This window comes from Eurytemora carolleeae, unplaced genomic scaffold, assembly GCF_000591075.1.
Source record: "Eurytemora carolleeae unplaced genomic scaffold, Eaff_2.0 scaffold1394, whole genome shotgun sequence".
In the NCBI taxonomy this organism is placed as follows: Eukaryota; Metazoa; Arthropoda; class Copepoda; order Calanoida; family Temoridae; genus Eurytemora; species Eurytemora carolleeae.
Window position 1 is genome coordinate 68,931 of NW_019397283.1, and position 16,369 is coordinate 85,299.

Here is a 16,369-nt window from a genome sequence, read left to right on the forward strand (position 1 = left end):
AACTCACATTATCAAAAAAAAAACATTTCTACTTACTAAAACATTTCTTATCATTAAAACATTTCTTCTTACTTAAACATTTCTTTTCATAAAAACGTTTCTCATTATGAATTTTTGCTTATTGGAATCACACTCATGAATCATGAATCACATGAATCACACTCCCCAATTTCAACTCTCAAGGACAAATCAAAGGGATGTGGGGGGGAGGGGGTGGAAAACATCCACCCCCTCAACCTTTTTTTGCTATGATAACATTTTTTATTATGATAATATTTCTTATTAAGATAATATTTCTTATTATGATAACATTTTTTATGTTGATAATATTTCTTATTATGATAATATTTCTTATTATGTCAATATTTTTTATTATAACAACATTTCTTTTTATGAAAAAATTTCGTATTATAAAACATTTCTTATTATGAATTTTTGCTTATTGGACTAGGGACATGAATCACACTCCCAAATCTCAACTCTAAAGAAAAAATCAAGGGGGATGGGGGGGGGTGGAAAACATCCCCCCCCCAACCTTTTTTTACTATGATAACATTTGTTATTATGATAATATTTCTTACTATCATAGTATTTCTTATTAGGATAACATTTCTTTTTATCAAAAACATTTCTTATCATTGAATAACTTTCTTTTTATGGAAACATTTAAATCATAAAAATTTTGTTATTTTGAAAACATTTCATATTCTGAAAACATGTCAAATCAAAAGAATCTTCTTAAAATATTTATCATTGTGAAATAATTTTATAAGTGTACTACATATACTGAACGCCTTATTTATTTGTTCTCACCACATTATTAAAGAAGCATTAGGGTAAAGATAGCTCATTTATGCAAAATATTAGAATGTAAAATGAATTTCCTAAAAAGACTATTATCCTTTCTTTGGATATTTTTGACGGAAGGTGTATCCCAACATGACACTATAAGTTATCAAGAGGTAACTTCAGAAAATTTTGATGACTTCACCATGAAGATTTTACAGACTTTACCTTGAAGATTTTACAGACTTTACCATAAAGATTTTCCAGACTTTACCATGAAGATTTTGCAGACTTTACCATGAAGATTTTACAGACTTAAAAATAAAGTAATGTAAAAATAATTCTCTTTATACCTGAACCAAAGTCCCCTTTTATAATACATCTTGGGTTATCATGAAAGAGGAACTGAGCTTGATCCTTGTTCCAGAACAAAATGCTTTCCTGAGAACCAACTGGTTTTCTATTCAAGGAAGAGAGTGTATTTGTGGAAGAGGAAGGTCCTGGATCCTCTGACACTCCAACATCTAGATCTGATGTGTTGGATCCAACAAGTTTCCATTTAGTTTTCTTGGCAGGAGGTCCTGGATCCTCTGACACTCCAACACCTAGATCTGATGTGTTGGATCCAACAAGTTTCTCTTTAGTTTCCTTGACAGGGTCTGAGGGTGTCAGGGAGAGAGAAGCAGCAGATTTTGAACAGTGTGCTGGGGCCATAAACAGTTTTACCAGTGCAAGGTATGTTTTATCAATCTGGAAATTTTGACCTCTGGGCAGTAGTAGGTCTTCCAGCCTTTCTGGCTTTTTTATCTCATGTTGAGTTAAAATGAAGCCCTTGGGATACTTTGTTTTAAATGCTTGATGTCCTCTTACCTAAATGTTATCATGTATTTAGATTTGTTTTCAATGATAATGATTTAGAATAAGAATAAATATTTTGGATTTTATTTGTTAGACACTTTTACATATCGTTTACATCTACAATTTCAAAAATTTTAAAAATATATTATGGACATGTCTATAGTATTAGTTTATTGCTGTTAAAATTTACTTGATATCTTTATCAATTTACTTCTCAGGCAGAAACGGTAGATAAATAGTACAAATACATTTCATAAAATTAGGCATAATACTAACATTTTGGCATGACATATTTACATTTTTTTACTTCAATTTTCTGTGTACCTTGAAGGTTCTCTGCTTTATCAAAGATTTTACAGAACTTTCAAGTAGTTTTTTATGTATAAATTGTGTCTACCTCGCTTTGATTTTTAGTATTAGGAAAAGCTGCAACAGGTATAAACTCCCAGTTGATCATGTTTAAACCAGCAGCAGCTAGCACACCTAGTACTTCAGTGAAGAACTTCTCTCCTTTATCAAGCTGTTCTATAAAACCTCCACCTCCACGTGTTCCTGTTTTGACTTCTACATGCACATATTTGTGATCACTGAATACATATATAAAGTCAAATTCTTGGCTATCTTCAATTTGATTCTGTTTATTTGTACCAGTAAATAAACGGAACTTCTTGACAGTGTAGTTTTGTAAGAGGGCTGTTCTTGATGTTTTAGGAGTTCTTGTCAAGTACTTATACATTTCATGTTCAGCATTGTCGCCAGTTACATTCCCCATGAAGCTGCCAACTTTCTCCTTCTCTCCCAATTCTACAGTTTCACACATCTGTTTTTCTAACTGATCAGGAGGTAAATCAGGGGTTTGGATAGAACAACCACTGTACATCCATTCTTCTGGAAATCTGACACTGACTTCTCTAAGATCTGGAAGATATTTCTCTGCAAACCAGTCTGCAGCTTCAGCAGGTGTCCACTCTCTTTTTTCTCCCCCTTCGAGCTGGTATGTATTTTTGCCTTCTTCTTCTTCAATGTTCTCCATCTTGATTTTTCCTAAAATATAAAAGAAATAAACATTTTCTCTTTTGGGATACTTTTAATGCTGGATAAACTGTATATACCGGGGCACCTGATCTCCCCCTCATTCTAATTCCCTTATATATTTGTTTGATATTTAAAGTGTCTCTTAACAAATAGTTCTTCTATAGATGTTAAGTTCCCAGAATCATTTAGGGGAATAAATGTTGTTTTTGCTTCGCTACTTTTTCCCTTTTGCATGCAGTGAGCAGTGCAAATTTTGAATTCTGCTGGAAACCTATTTGCAAAATTGACAAATTATCGATATTTTAGTAAAGAGGAAATAGAGCATGCCGAAATTAATTGTTATCTTGAAAATACAATATGTTGGTTTACTTTACAGTTCACACTTCCAGAATATTGTGAATCCACCTTTTTCTTGTTTGGTTAAAGAGCTCTCTTGATTTTCTAAATATATTCTTCTTCTGAGTTTTTTTTAAACTAGAACAGCAAAATATTGAGATAAATAAAATTTATTGAATTTACTGAACAAAGGACAGTGTGGGGGGGGGGAAGCATTTTAATAATGAAACTTTAGTAGAAAAACCAAGGAGGGCATTAACATTAAATCACATCTTACCTTACTGACAATCCACTAGTTCTGACAACATCAGTAAAGGTCTCTTTACTCCCTTAAAAATGAATGCTTTAATTTTCTTTGAAAATTATGAAAAAATAATTCTGCACAAAAGAATTGAGTTCTTGCCACAAATTATGGTTTTCTAATCCCTATATCTTTGCAATCCAACGTCGTAGATCCTAGATATTTCAAACTATGATTCCTAAATTATTAGTTAATGTAAGTTTGAAATATCAAAGGTTTACACCATCAATTGCAAAGATATGGGGATACAAAGATATGAGTTTGTGGCAAAGACTCAATTCCTTTATATTTATTCTAGGTTGGTATACTGAAAAACTATTATGTGCATATTTCTTCAAAACATTATTTTCATTAAAAGTACTGTAAGTATAAATCAAGTGACCCTCCATGCAAATATGGCAATGCCCAATTCACAACGATACCCTTGAAACCTTTATTTAATCAATAATGGGAAAGATATATTGTTGTTGTTCTAGGTTAACATGTGCTTTATGTTTCCTATTTGTTTTCCTGCCGTAGAAATGCGCAAGACATTTTAGTAAATAAACTACAATTGAAAATAATCAGTTTTCAAAATTAAAAAAAAATGATATATAAGACAAAGCTGTTTTAGGTACTGTTGTAAATCCAGCATTGTCATCTTTGCGTGGAGGATCACCTGAAATGTTTTAAACCAAAAAACCAGCTTTTTATAAAGGAATGTCATTTACTCACAGAGGAATTAGAACCAATGGAAATTTGAACTGACGCTGACCAAATTGGGCATTGCCATCTTTGTATGAAGGGTCCCATGAAATTACGCTTACAGTCCCTTTAATCAAAGGTTTTTTAAAAATTAAATAAGATTAAAATTAATTCTTTTTCTAGTTAAGTTGGAGTGAGAATTAGAATTTACATAAATAAAACATTTACATTAATAAATTAAAAATGAACCAGTTTTTTATTTTGTAAGTTATGAAAGTGACCTTTGTTCTGAAATGCGGATTAGACTCAAGTTTATAATACGTACAATTTATGTAGGTAGAGCTTAAAGGTTCTTTTGTGTTTGTTTAAGGTTTAAGGACAGTAAAAAACAATAAAACTTGTATACATACTGATAACGTTTATAAACTCAAGATATTTAAAAATGCATGGCGCTCATTATCTACAGGGTGTTCCACATCATATTAGATCGTCAATCAGTCTAAAAATATTTAACAACCCCAAGTTCTGCGCCTAGCTCGATTGATTGATTAACTTGTGTAATATTGCAGCTACATATATACATGTTTACTGTTTAGTATAAATCCCTTTCAAGCTAGATAGGCAGGGCGGTCCGTGTCAATGATCCTTTTACTATGACTAGCTGTTCTGTCACTGTGCCTGTCCCTTATATCTTTGCAGCCGATGTTTTGATATGTCAAAATAGGAATTCACTAGAACTAATCATTGAAGTTTGAAATATATAGGATATGAAAATTAGAGTTTAAGACAAGTCTTATTTTTCTCAAAAGAGGATATCCCAATTTTCAGAAATAAGGAGGATAGTCTAGATCTATACTCTCAAATTTTTAACTGATGGCGAGAAAGACAAAACATTTTTTAGCATTATTCAGTTTGTACTTTTAATGCTTGGCTCCAGCTAAATAGGGCTGAGCACGTTCCAACTTTTTCAAGCCATTTCGTTACTGGTTAGTTCCAACCGTTTCAAGCCATTTTGTTACCGGTTAGTTCCAATCGGTTCAAGCCATTTCGTTACCGGTTAGTTCCAACCGTTTCAAGTCATTTCGATACAGGTTAGTTCCAACCATTTCAAGCCATTTCGTTACCGGCTAGTTCCAAACAGTTTTAAAATAAAGTCTTACTTAGCCGTTAGTTTTGGAGAGCAAGAACAAAACTTCGTTTTGTTAACTGTATTTTCCGTTTTTTTACAGAAACCGCCAAAAACAAAATTTAAAATCCAAAAACTTATAATTTTTTTTACAAGTTTAAGGCAATTTTAAACAGAAAAAAAAATTTGGCGTTTAAAAAAAATCTGTTTGGTTTTCGTTTTCAACTGTTAAAATTATGTTAACGATTTAAAAATAACGGTTTTGCCGTTTGTTAACGGACTCTTCCGTTTCTTTTCTAAAACCTCTGTTTCCTTAACGGAACTTTGCCCAGCCCTACAGCTAAAGGGATCTTAACAATTAAATAATTTGATCTAGTTATTATCACAATTAATAGAAAATCACCAGGGGACCAAGAAAAAATTCGAAAATGAAAAGGAAAAATTACAAATTAAATCTTTTTTTTCACACAAAATACATTTTTTTTGGTCTGAGATCAGAAAACATTCTGGTCATTCATCTCAATGAAAAACATACAAGACAAGACATTCACAAATTTTCTACTGTAAAAAAAATAGAAACCAATTGTCAAAAAACTAATATTTATTAGAGACATTTTTTTAAAGATTATTTTCGTTCTTCATAAGATCAAAATTCAAAACGAAGGGTTCGTTCGTTGTTACCCATCGTTAGTACAGTTTCCAATAACGATACAATTTCTTAGAAAAAAACGATAGTTTTTAACAACAATCAACAAATCTAGTTCTTTGTATCTGCACCCCCTCCTTCATAAGAATCCCTATTTAACAAGTGAAGTAGAATTTTTTGTCGAAACTCCTAAATGGTTGATTTAAACTTTTCATGTTTAAAAATTGAATTACTTGATTGTATACAATGTTAGCCAGAACACACTAGTAGGAAGACGACTTTAAAAATCAGGTTTTAATTTTTAAATTCTAATGAGCACGGGACACAGACCCATTTTTATAAAATTGTTTTCTAGTTATCAAGGTAGTTTTACGCAATATATTCTGTTTAACTTTTATTGCACCTAACATATAGAGCAAACAATGAATAAGCTTTTCCTTATCTCGTGTCAAGTAAAAATTTAGTTTTATGATAATTTAGGAGTAAAACTCTTTATTCAGCGTTCAGTTTGAAACAGACTATAAAGTGCAGTACATTAGCTGTACAATGTTCCTACACGGCTAACTTTGCAGTAAAGAAGAGGTGATAAGGATTTCTTGTAAATTCTTTTGATAATAATTAATATTTATCATAAGTTTAATTATTTGAAACATGGATGTTGTAACATGTGTCATTTGTAAAAATTTGTCAAAGTAAAAATAAATACGTTTTTTACACATTTTAGTTTTTAAACTTTTTTTCACCTCCCGTCGTCCGAGCATCCAAACCATTAAAGTAAGAGGTCTACTTTTGTTTTAATAAGCTGGTTTTATAAGGATGGATTGGGGTCATGCATCACACTCCCCTATCTCACATCTAAGGGCAATATAAATGGGGGGGGGGGCTCCCCCCAACAATATACCAAAAAAAAAACAATTATGATATTATTAAATAAAAAGTATGGTGACAAATTGAGGACTTTTGAAAATTTATAATGAATCCATTTTAAATTTCCATTTAATTATGTTAAAGAACATTTAAACGAGACAAGAAGAGTGTACCAGCGGGGGAAGTCAGGCGGCCATAAGCCACAGCATTTTTTCCTTCCATGCCACACATTAGCTTTTTTTGTCTTTCGGCAGCCATAAGCCTGCACAACCGTACGGTCTTCCATGCCACAGCATTTGAGTCTACTGGCAGTTAAAATCCAGCGATGTCATGCAAATGATAGATATAAAAAACTTTACATGGAAGTTTTAAATTGAAATAATGACGATTTCTTTTAATGTAAACTGATAAACTTATTTCCCACAAAAATAAATGCAAAAAACTTGCACCATTCAAGGAGAAAATTGCAAAATTTTTGTGGAAATCTGTAACATTCAGGTAATGAAATTAATTGGCAATCTGTAACACTCAGGTAATGACAGTAATTATTGTGATTTTTCTCATCTTTTCTTATTCTTTAGACTACCCCAAACAATTTGTCACGCTGCCCACAATGCTTAAAAAGATGTAAAATTTTCTTTGTAAAGTGTAAAGTAATTTATAAACTGAACACACAATTTATTAAACCACTTCTAAAATTTCGTAAAGGTATCATTTTTCGCGTAATGCAGCTGGATTTTTAGAAATTGTAATTGCAATGCCCTAAATTTATCATTTAAAAACGTAATACAGTTTCACCCAGAACCTCAAAGACGTACATTGAAAGAATTTATAAAATGTCGTTTTCTAAACCTACTGATAGTGCAATGCTGCAGAGTGCTGATGTTTAGTTTTTTTAATTGAATGATTACATGGTGCTCTTTAAAACTGTTCCTGTATTTCATGGCTATTCATTTATTTTTACAATTACTAAGATTTAGGTATCAAAGTATAAAACCCATTGAAAAATTGTCAACACGACATTTTATAAATTCTTTTGATGTCTTCAAAGTTCTGGGTTAAACTGTAACTGCCAGAAGACTCAAATGCTGTGGCATGGAAGACCGTACGGTTGTGGCTTATGGCTGCTGGAAGACAAAAAATATAATATGTGGCATGAAAAGGGAAAATGTTTTGGCTCGTGTACCAATAATTGGAGTCTAGAAATCAGGATATATGTACCAAAATTAAAAATAAACATTGTTCTATGGGCAACAAGTTATATTTTATTAAATAAAAGTTCAAAGGTGTTAAAAACATTCAGTTTTTATATTTTATAGGTTTTTTCATTTTCTTTCAATGTTTATAAACTTTTAGTTATGATGCCTTCTTCTAAATACTTTTTGTAATTCAACTTTGTATGCTTTATAGATTTACTTTCTTTTATTTCGATACTAAGACGGACCCGATCTTTGTTTCGACTTTCTACAAAGAATAACAGAACCGCATAGTTCTTCGTTTTGATTTCTTGTTCTATATAACAGGGCTACCCACAAAAGATGGTACGACACTACTGTATGCCGAGTCCATTAGCGCCTGATCCAATCAGGGTTCAGTCATGTGTTTGTTGTCTATTCTGAACCAATAGAAATAGTAACATCTATCTTTCTATCTATCTCATTATCCAATTAGAGCTATGAATCCTTCAATTGGCGCTATCAGTAAATGGAAATATTTACTTCTACTGAAACTATGGTGACGACTGTACAAAATTTATGTAATCTGTTTTCTTACACTGAGGATTCCCTCCAACTGGTTTCTTTCCTTGCCTAATAAAAAAAGAAGCCAATTAAAGAAGATAATTAAAGCAGTAGGCATTAATTAACCTTGAAATCGTCAAATTTAAAGAGTTTAATGTTTTCATTGCAGTCTCATGCTTTGTGGGTAACCACTAACCCTGTATAAAAAACACGGCGTAGACACTTTAAGAAAAACGGCGTAGACACTTTAAGAACTGCCGGTAAGAAGAATTGGCACACTTTTCACTGCGAACTTGACAGAGGGAGAAAGTTAGTGTTGTGTAACACAACTTGTACTGTACTGTACTGTACTGTACTTCGAACTAGACAAAAGAAAGTTAATGTGATGTACACAACTTGTACGACGCTACGGCTAGGAGCTACTTTAGATTAGATTTTACACGAAAGTTCGAGAAAAAGCTAATTCATCCGGTTGGATTTTAGAACTTCAAAACATATTTATTTCTTTTCAATTGATCTTCGTTAAGAGGAGTTATGAATGAAAGCATATGATATTTAAATCTTGCAATTTACTTTAGTTCAGCGTGTATTCCTGTTATTGGTACACTATTCTTGCCTGGAAATTTAAACTAAACGTGTTCTTAATACTTTGTAACGTAGCAACCAAAATCATGACTGTTTAACTGTTTAAGAAGTTTTGAATGCACACAAGAAATATATACTTTGTTTTCCGTTAAGTTTTTAATCTTATAGTGCAAGAAAACTTTAAGCTGAAAAATGCCTTTCCTTATCTTTTATATGCTTAATCCTTTAAAATATTTTATGTTTGAATTGACTAACCTGACTTCTCTTTCTGTTTTTTTTTATTTCAATACAATGAAGACAACTTTTTATTTATTTTTTTTGCGCTGAATTAACCATAGTGTGTTAAGAAATATGCAAGTTGTGGAAAACAATTCTTTTATCCAGTATTAAAAGTATCCCAAAAGAGAAAGGGAATATTACTTTTATATTTTAGGAAAAATCAAGATGGAGAACATGGGAGAAGAAGGCAAGAATACATACTGGCTAGGAGGGAGAGAGAAAAGAGAGTGGACACCTGCTGAAGCTGCAGACTGGGTTGATGAGCAATATCTTCCAGCTCTTAGAGAAGCCAGTTTCAAAAGAGAGTGGACACCTGCTGAAGCTGCAGACTGGGTTGATGAGCAATATCTTCCAGCTCTTAGAAAAGCCAGTGTCACATATCCAGAAGGGTGGTTGTTTAGTGGTTGTTCTATCCCAACCCCTGATTTAACTCCTGATGAGTTAGAAAAACAGATGTATGAAAATGTGGAATTGGGAGAGAAGGGCAAAGTTGGCAGCTTCATGGGGAATGTAAAAGGTATCCAGTATTAAAAGTATCCCAAAAGAGAGAGGGAATATTACTTTTATATTTTAGGAAAAATCAAGATGGAGAACATGGGAGAAGAAGGCAAGAATACATACCTGCTAGGAGGGGGAGAGAAAAGAGAGTGGACACCTGCTGAAGCTGCAGACTGGTTTGCTGAGCAATATCTTCAAGATCTTAGAGAGGTCAGTGTCAGATTTCCAGAAGGGTGGTTGTTTAGTGGTTGTTCTATCCCAACCGCTGATTTACCTCCTGATGAGTTAGAAAAACAGATGTATGAAAATGTGGAATTGGGAGAGAAGGTCAAAGTTGGCAGCTTCATGGGGAATGTAAAAGGTGACAATGCTGAACATGAAATGTACAAGTACTTGACAAGAATTCCTGAAACATCAAGAACAGCCCTCTTTGTTAACTATAAATTCAGCATGTTCCGAAGGTTTACAGGTCAACCTCACAAGGATCAAGAATTCGATATAGTCTTAGTCTTTGGTGAGCTAAGAAAATGGCTTACAATTGAAGTTAAAGCTGGACAAAAAGGAGGAGCAGGATGGGCTGACCAGCTTATGGAGGGAAAAATATTCTACAAAGAAGTCCTAGCTGCTACTGGTATAGACACCCAGGACTGGGAGTATATACCAGTCGGAGCTTTTCCTAATGCTCAAAATCAGAACCAGGTATTGATTATTACACTTAAAATCTAAATGTTGAATTGTTCCAATAAAAATTTTGAACAAAAATCGTGCAATAATGGAGTAAAGGTAATCTTACATTTTGTGAAAAAATTACACAACTTTTCAAATAATTCTGCATTGATTGATGCACAAAAGCTAATGCGAGCAAACAAATGAATTAATTATTTCATATACAATGGCATTGCACAATTTTAAGCAAAACTATGACCTACTTCTATATTCAAGCTTAAAATCATGCAACAATTGTGACTTAGATTTTGTATTCATGCGCAATTTTGTGCCAAAAAATCATAATTTTTTGCGAAACTGTTGTGTAAAAATAAGCAAATAATGCACAATTTTGTGCAAAAAAAGTATTTTCATCAAAAACACAAAACTGTTGCACTAATAAATTTACTTTTCGTGTATTAAGCCTATAGAAAATACACTGATAACGGAATAGTTTCTAAGGAGGCGGGGTCGAGTTGCATTCTATTTTCCCTGTAGCAGGGGGTTGTTTGTACTTTTAATGTAAGGTTTGAAAAGGGCTGAACCTAAATATATATATAACCTGAACCTAAATATATCAAACATAGAATGCTGGAGGATAAAGTAAAGAGAGGGGGGAAGGCAAGCACCAAATATTTAAGGGTAATGCTAAACAGTACAAATCTAAAATGACAACTTGTTCTGCTGAGTTTTCATCATTTCGCACATTTTCATCTTTAAAGATTATGAAATTGTGTACTAATACTTTTTCGGGAAATAGAAATTCTTCTTAACCAATTAACTAGCTTCCCTGTAAAGTAGTTGTACATAGTTAGATTACATTATAGATACACAAATTTAAAAATAAAACAAAATTTAAATATATTTCATCAGACCTTGTTATGCATATCTGTCAAATGATAGAAAAACCTTATTTAGAATATATTCACACATTTATAATAAATCAATAATAAACCAAATTTGAATAATTCTTGTTTTAGGTTAAAGGAGTTCAAAAATTTCTGAATGAGAATCGGAATGGCCTGGTCATCACTAAGCATGAAATGTCAAGAGCCTTAGAAGACCTACTGCCTAATGGACCAAAGTATGAAATAGATGAAACATACCTAACTCTGGTGAAATGGCTGATGGCCTCAGCACACTGTTCAAAATCTGCTGCTTCTCTCTCCCTGACACCCTCGGACCATGTCAAGGAAACTAAAGAGAAACTTGTTGGATCCAACACATCAGATCTAGGTGTTGGAGTGTCAGATGATCCAGGACCTCCTGCCAAGAAAACTAAATGGAAACTTGTTGGATCCAACACATCAGATCTAGGAGTTGGAGTGTCAGAGGATCCAGGACCTTCCTCTTCCACAATTACACTCTCTTCCTCGAAAGGAAAACCAGTTGGTTCCCAGGAAAGCATTTTGTTCTGGAACAAGGATCAAGCTCAGTTCCTCTTTCAAGATAACCCAAGATGTATTATAAAAGGGGAATTTGGTTCAGGTAAAAAAGAGAACTATTTGTGCATAACTTTATTTTTCTGTCACCAAAATCTTCATGGTAAAGTCTGTAAAATCTTCATGGTAATGTCATCAAAATTTTCTGAAGTTACCTCAATGCTTCTTTAATAATGTGGTGAAAATTTTCAGAGGCACCGGTACACAAATAAATAAGGGGTTCAGTATATGTATTACACTTATAAAATTATTTCACAATGATAAATATTTTAAAAAGATTCTAATGATTTGACAAGTTTCCAGAATAAGTAATTTTTTCAAAATAACAAAATTTTTATAATAATGTTTCCATAAAAAGAAATTATTCAATGATAAGAAATGTTTTTTTAATAAGTAATATTATCATAATAAGAAATGTTATCATAGTAAAAAAAGGTTTGGGGGGAGGGATGTTTTCCACCCCCCCCCCATCCCCTTGATTTTTTCTTTAGAGTTGAGATTTGGGAGTGTGATTTATGTCCCTAGTCCAATAAGCAAAAATTCATAAGAAGAAATGTTTTATAATACGAAATTTTTTTAATAAAAAGAAATGTTATTATATTAAAAAATATTGACATAATAAGAAATATTATCATAATTAGAAATATTATCATGAAAAGAAATATTATCATGATAAGAAATGTTATCATAGTAAGAAATGTTAAAATAATAAGAAATAGTATCATAGTAAGAAATGCTATCATAATAAGAAATGTTATCATAATAAGAAATGTTATAAAAATAATAAATGTTATAAAAATAAGAAATGCTACCATAGTAAGAAATGTTAAAATAATAAGAAATAGTATCATAGTAAGAAATGCTATCATAGTAAGAAATGTTATAAAAATAATAATTAGTATCATTGTAAGAAATGTTTTCATAATAAGAAATGTTATCATAATAAGAAATGTTATAAAAATAATAAATGTTATAAAAATAAGAAATTTTATCATAATAAGAAATAGTATCATAGTAAGAAATATTTTCATAATAAGAAATTTTATCATAATAAGAAATGTTATCATAATAAGAAATGTTATAAAAATAATAAATAGTATCAAAATAAGAAATGTTATAAAAATAATAAATAGTATCATAATAAGATGTTATCATAATAAGAAATGTTATAAAAATAATAAATAGTATCAAAATAAGAAATGTTATAAAAATAATAAATAGTATCATAATAAGAAATGTTATCATAATAAGAAATGTTATAAAAATAATAAATAGTATCATAGTAAGAAATGTTATCATAATAAGAAATTTTATCATAATAGGAAATGTTATTATAATAAGAAATAGTATTGAAGTAAAAAATATTATCATAATAAGAAATAGTATCATAAAAAGAAATGTTATCATGATAATAAATGTTTTAGTAAGAAGTAGAGATGTCAACGATAGTGTAACGTAACGTAAAATGTACGTTTATGTACGTTACGTTACAATAATGTGTAACGTTTGGATATATTCTTTATAACGTGAACGTTAAACATTAACGTTATAGGAGCTCATACCTAACATTAACGTTAAACGTTAACGTTAGAGGAATATACCCCCAACATTAGCGTTTTGTGGAAATGTAACATTATTTTTCTAATATCTACAACTTTTTTGACCATAACGTAAAGAAATGTTTTGTTTCCAAGGGGAGCTTGAAAGTCTAACGTTTGAAAAAGGAATTGTGATTTGATTGCATATCGTAACGAAAGGATTTCTATTTCAAAGTTCAACTTAAAAAAGTGTAACGTTGTATAACTGAAAAATGCATTACTGTTTATGAAAACGTTTTGAAACTTTTCCTTTATAGTATAATGAAAAATTCAACGTTGCAGAAATGGGTTATCATTTTAATAATCAGGAAACGAAAGTTTTTTTTTACAGTGTAAAATTTCAATAATGTAACGTATAACATTTAAAAAAATGTAATTCTGTAAATCATAATGTTTCATAACTTTTCTCTGAATACTAAATTGATTGGTCTAACGTTAGATATATGTCTAATGAAAATGTTTTCCATAAAACGTTAGACTATGAGGGCTGAGTTTTAATTTCAAAAGTGTAACAATAATTCTGTCAATCAAAACATTGCAAAACGTCTCTAATATATCAATGTAAGAGATTCGACTGATGATTATAAGAGCAAAGACTTATGGTTTTTCATTTCAAGTTCAAAGAAAATGAGTTTATGCCAAAAAATCTAATTTTCATTTAATATATCTTTGCAACCCGATGTCTTAGACCATTAATATTGAAATATACAAGGTTTAAACCATCGGATTGGAAAGATATAGGGATTAGTAAGTTTAAAAAAAACTAAAGTGTAAACGACCTTTTTTGTAACATGGTACTAGTGAAAATTCAAATCTTATAAATGTTTCTTGGACATCTTGTTTGATGAAACCCACTAAAACTCTGGAAAAGGAAGACGACATTAAGAAATTTTACATATGCATTTTCTGTTATAAAGCAAATGATTTACTAATTGTAAAAAAAAATCAACTTAAGTGGAACGGGTCTGTGAACAAACACAATTGCTGGGTTTCATATTTATTTGACTACTTGAAATCATAACTTCAGTTGGCATAGTTCATGTTTTAGGTTGACAAATTTTAGAAATGTAGATACTTACTAAAATGCAACAATATTTTATCAATTGGAAAATGCGTGTTATGTTTTATTCATCAACAGATTTTATGAAACTTTAGAATAGGAAAAAACTGATTTTTAAATCGATTTTTTTTTTAAAAGAAAAAAATGTTAAATAATTTTATTTCACGTTGTTTGTGTTAAAAAAATTTAGGACTTGCCTTACGATATTTAATATTTTTAACCCCAAACATGAACTCTGAAAACATTTTCATTGTGGTCTGTAAACTTAAGCTAAAGCCGCTTTTTTACTCACTTTGTAAGTAACATTAAAAAAAACACAAAAAGAACTAAAAATTCGCCACAAATTATAATTTTCTAATCTCTGCAAGCTGGTGTTGTAGACTTTTGATATTTCAAGCTATGACTTCTGTTAGATACGAATGTCTAAAGGAATTGAGTTGTTCACAAACTTATATTTCTAATCCCGATATATTTGCTACCCAATGTTGTAGACCTTAGATATTTTAGACTATGAATTCTGTCAGATAGAAGAAAAGGGCCAGTCTGCATTGCGTAAAAAAAGAAAAAATTAACCCTAAACTAATCTAAAATAATTTAGAACTACTGCTCCACATGTAAAAGTGGTTTGCCTTGCCGAATTTTAACTCATTTAATGAAGTGTCCCATTTAAGCTCGTCAAATACACGATAATAATTTCAAATGATCCTCCATTTAAAGAGGGCCATGCTCGATTCCCAATAATAACGTGTAAACTTTTATCTGATTGATGATTTGAAAATTAGGAGTGTTTTCCATAGGGTTGCGAATTGACAATTTAATATTGGAGATATCGCCGTAAGGCCTAAAAAAATATTTCAAAAAATGAATATGATACATCATTATCTTGGAAATTTCATGCTGAATTCAGATTCGAAAACCATTTTTAAATATATTAAAATCTAAAGAAGTTATTGCCAGATAACGGTAATAAAGTCCGGTTTTATAACTTTTTAATGTTTTTAATGAGTTTTTTAGCTCTGACTCACTCAAATTTTTTTAAACACTTTTCAGATTTGAATTTAGTATTGAATTTCCAAGAAAATGATGTATAACATGAAAATAAAAAATAATTTTTTGTTGTGGCCTTACGGTGAAAACGCAGCGACTTCCGGTGGGCGGTTGGCTCTATTCCAATATTGATCACCCCTACTGAACATGCCACTCCATAAATGGAAGGTCACTTGAAATTACGTCTCTAGTCCCTTTAAGACAACCTTTGAGTTGAAAGTCTAATGCTAAAAACTTACATATACAAATTTTAGAAAATCGTTAAAAATAATAATATTATAACATCTTCATATTGCATAATGCATATTCTTCTACACATTCTCTAAAAAGGTTAACAATACAACAGCAACATACAGGGTGAGTTAAAAAATGTAATTATCACGGAAAAAATCTTGCAATGCTTTCATTTAGAAACAATATTATTTTAATAAAGTCTAACGTTAGAAACATTAAGGCTTGAACAACGCATCATATAGAACATTTTTTCAAATCTTTCTTAGAAACGAAACGAATAAACAGTTTTGATTGTCAGTTGTAAAAAAGTGTAACAAAAAAGTTTTCACAATAACATTTCGATAAATCGTGACGTAAGAAAGGGTGCATTTTAGAAAAATTTCTAAACGTAATTAAAAGAGTTTATATTGGAAAAGTTAAGATAAAACGTAACGTTAACAAAAAATATTTTTTGCACTGAAATGCATTGTAACGTACAGAACTATGCCCCAATGACGTTTTATTAAAGCAAAACGTTTGTCATTTTTTAGATCTTAAACCAAG

At 30.9% G+C, this 16,369-nt stretch overlaps 1 protein-coding gene and 1 long non-coding RNA gene across 2 annotated transcripts; one reads left to right on the top strand and one right to left on the bottom strand.

Annotated features, from left to right (window-relative positions):
- Positions 1-2,645: 2,645 nt before the first annotated feature.
- On the bottom strand, positions 2,646-3,387 carry LOC111713251 (uncharacterized). The gene is made up of 3 exons (XR_002767642.1): positions 3,293-3,387; positions 3,049-3,120; positions 2,646-2,688 (listed from the first exon to the last, which is right to left on the bottom strand). It is a non-coding gene; the product is annotated as an uncharacterized LOC111713251 (long non-coding RNA).
- Positions 3,388-6,246: 2,859 nt separating this feature from the next.
- On the top strand, positions 6,247-12,114 carry LOC111713252 (uncharacterized). The gene is made up of 4 exons (XM_023488085.1): positions 6,247-6,354; positions 9,397-9,759; positions 9,817-10,439; positions 11,426-12,114. Exons 2-4 carry the CDS (start codon positions 9,408-9,410, stop codon positions 12,056-12,058), a joined length of 1,608 nt encoding a protein of 535 aa, XP_023343853.1. The 5' UTR covers positions 6,247-6,354; positions 9,397-9,407; the 3' UTR covers positions 12,059-12,114.
- The last annotated feature ends 4,255 nt before the right edge of the window (positions 12,115-16,369 follow it).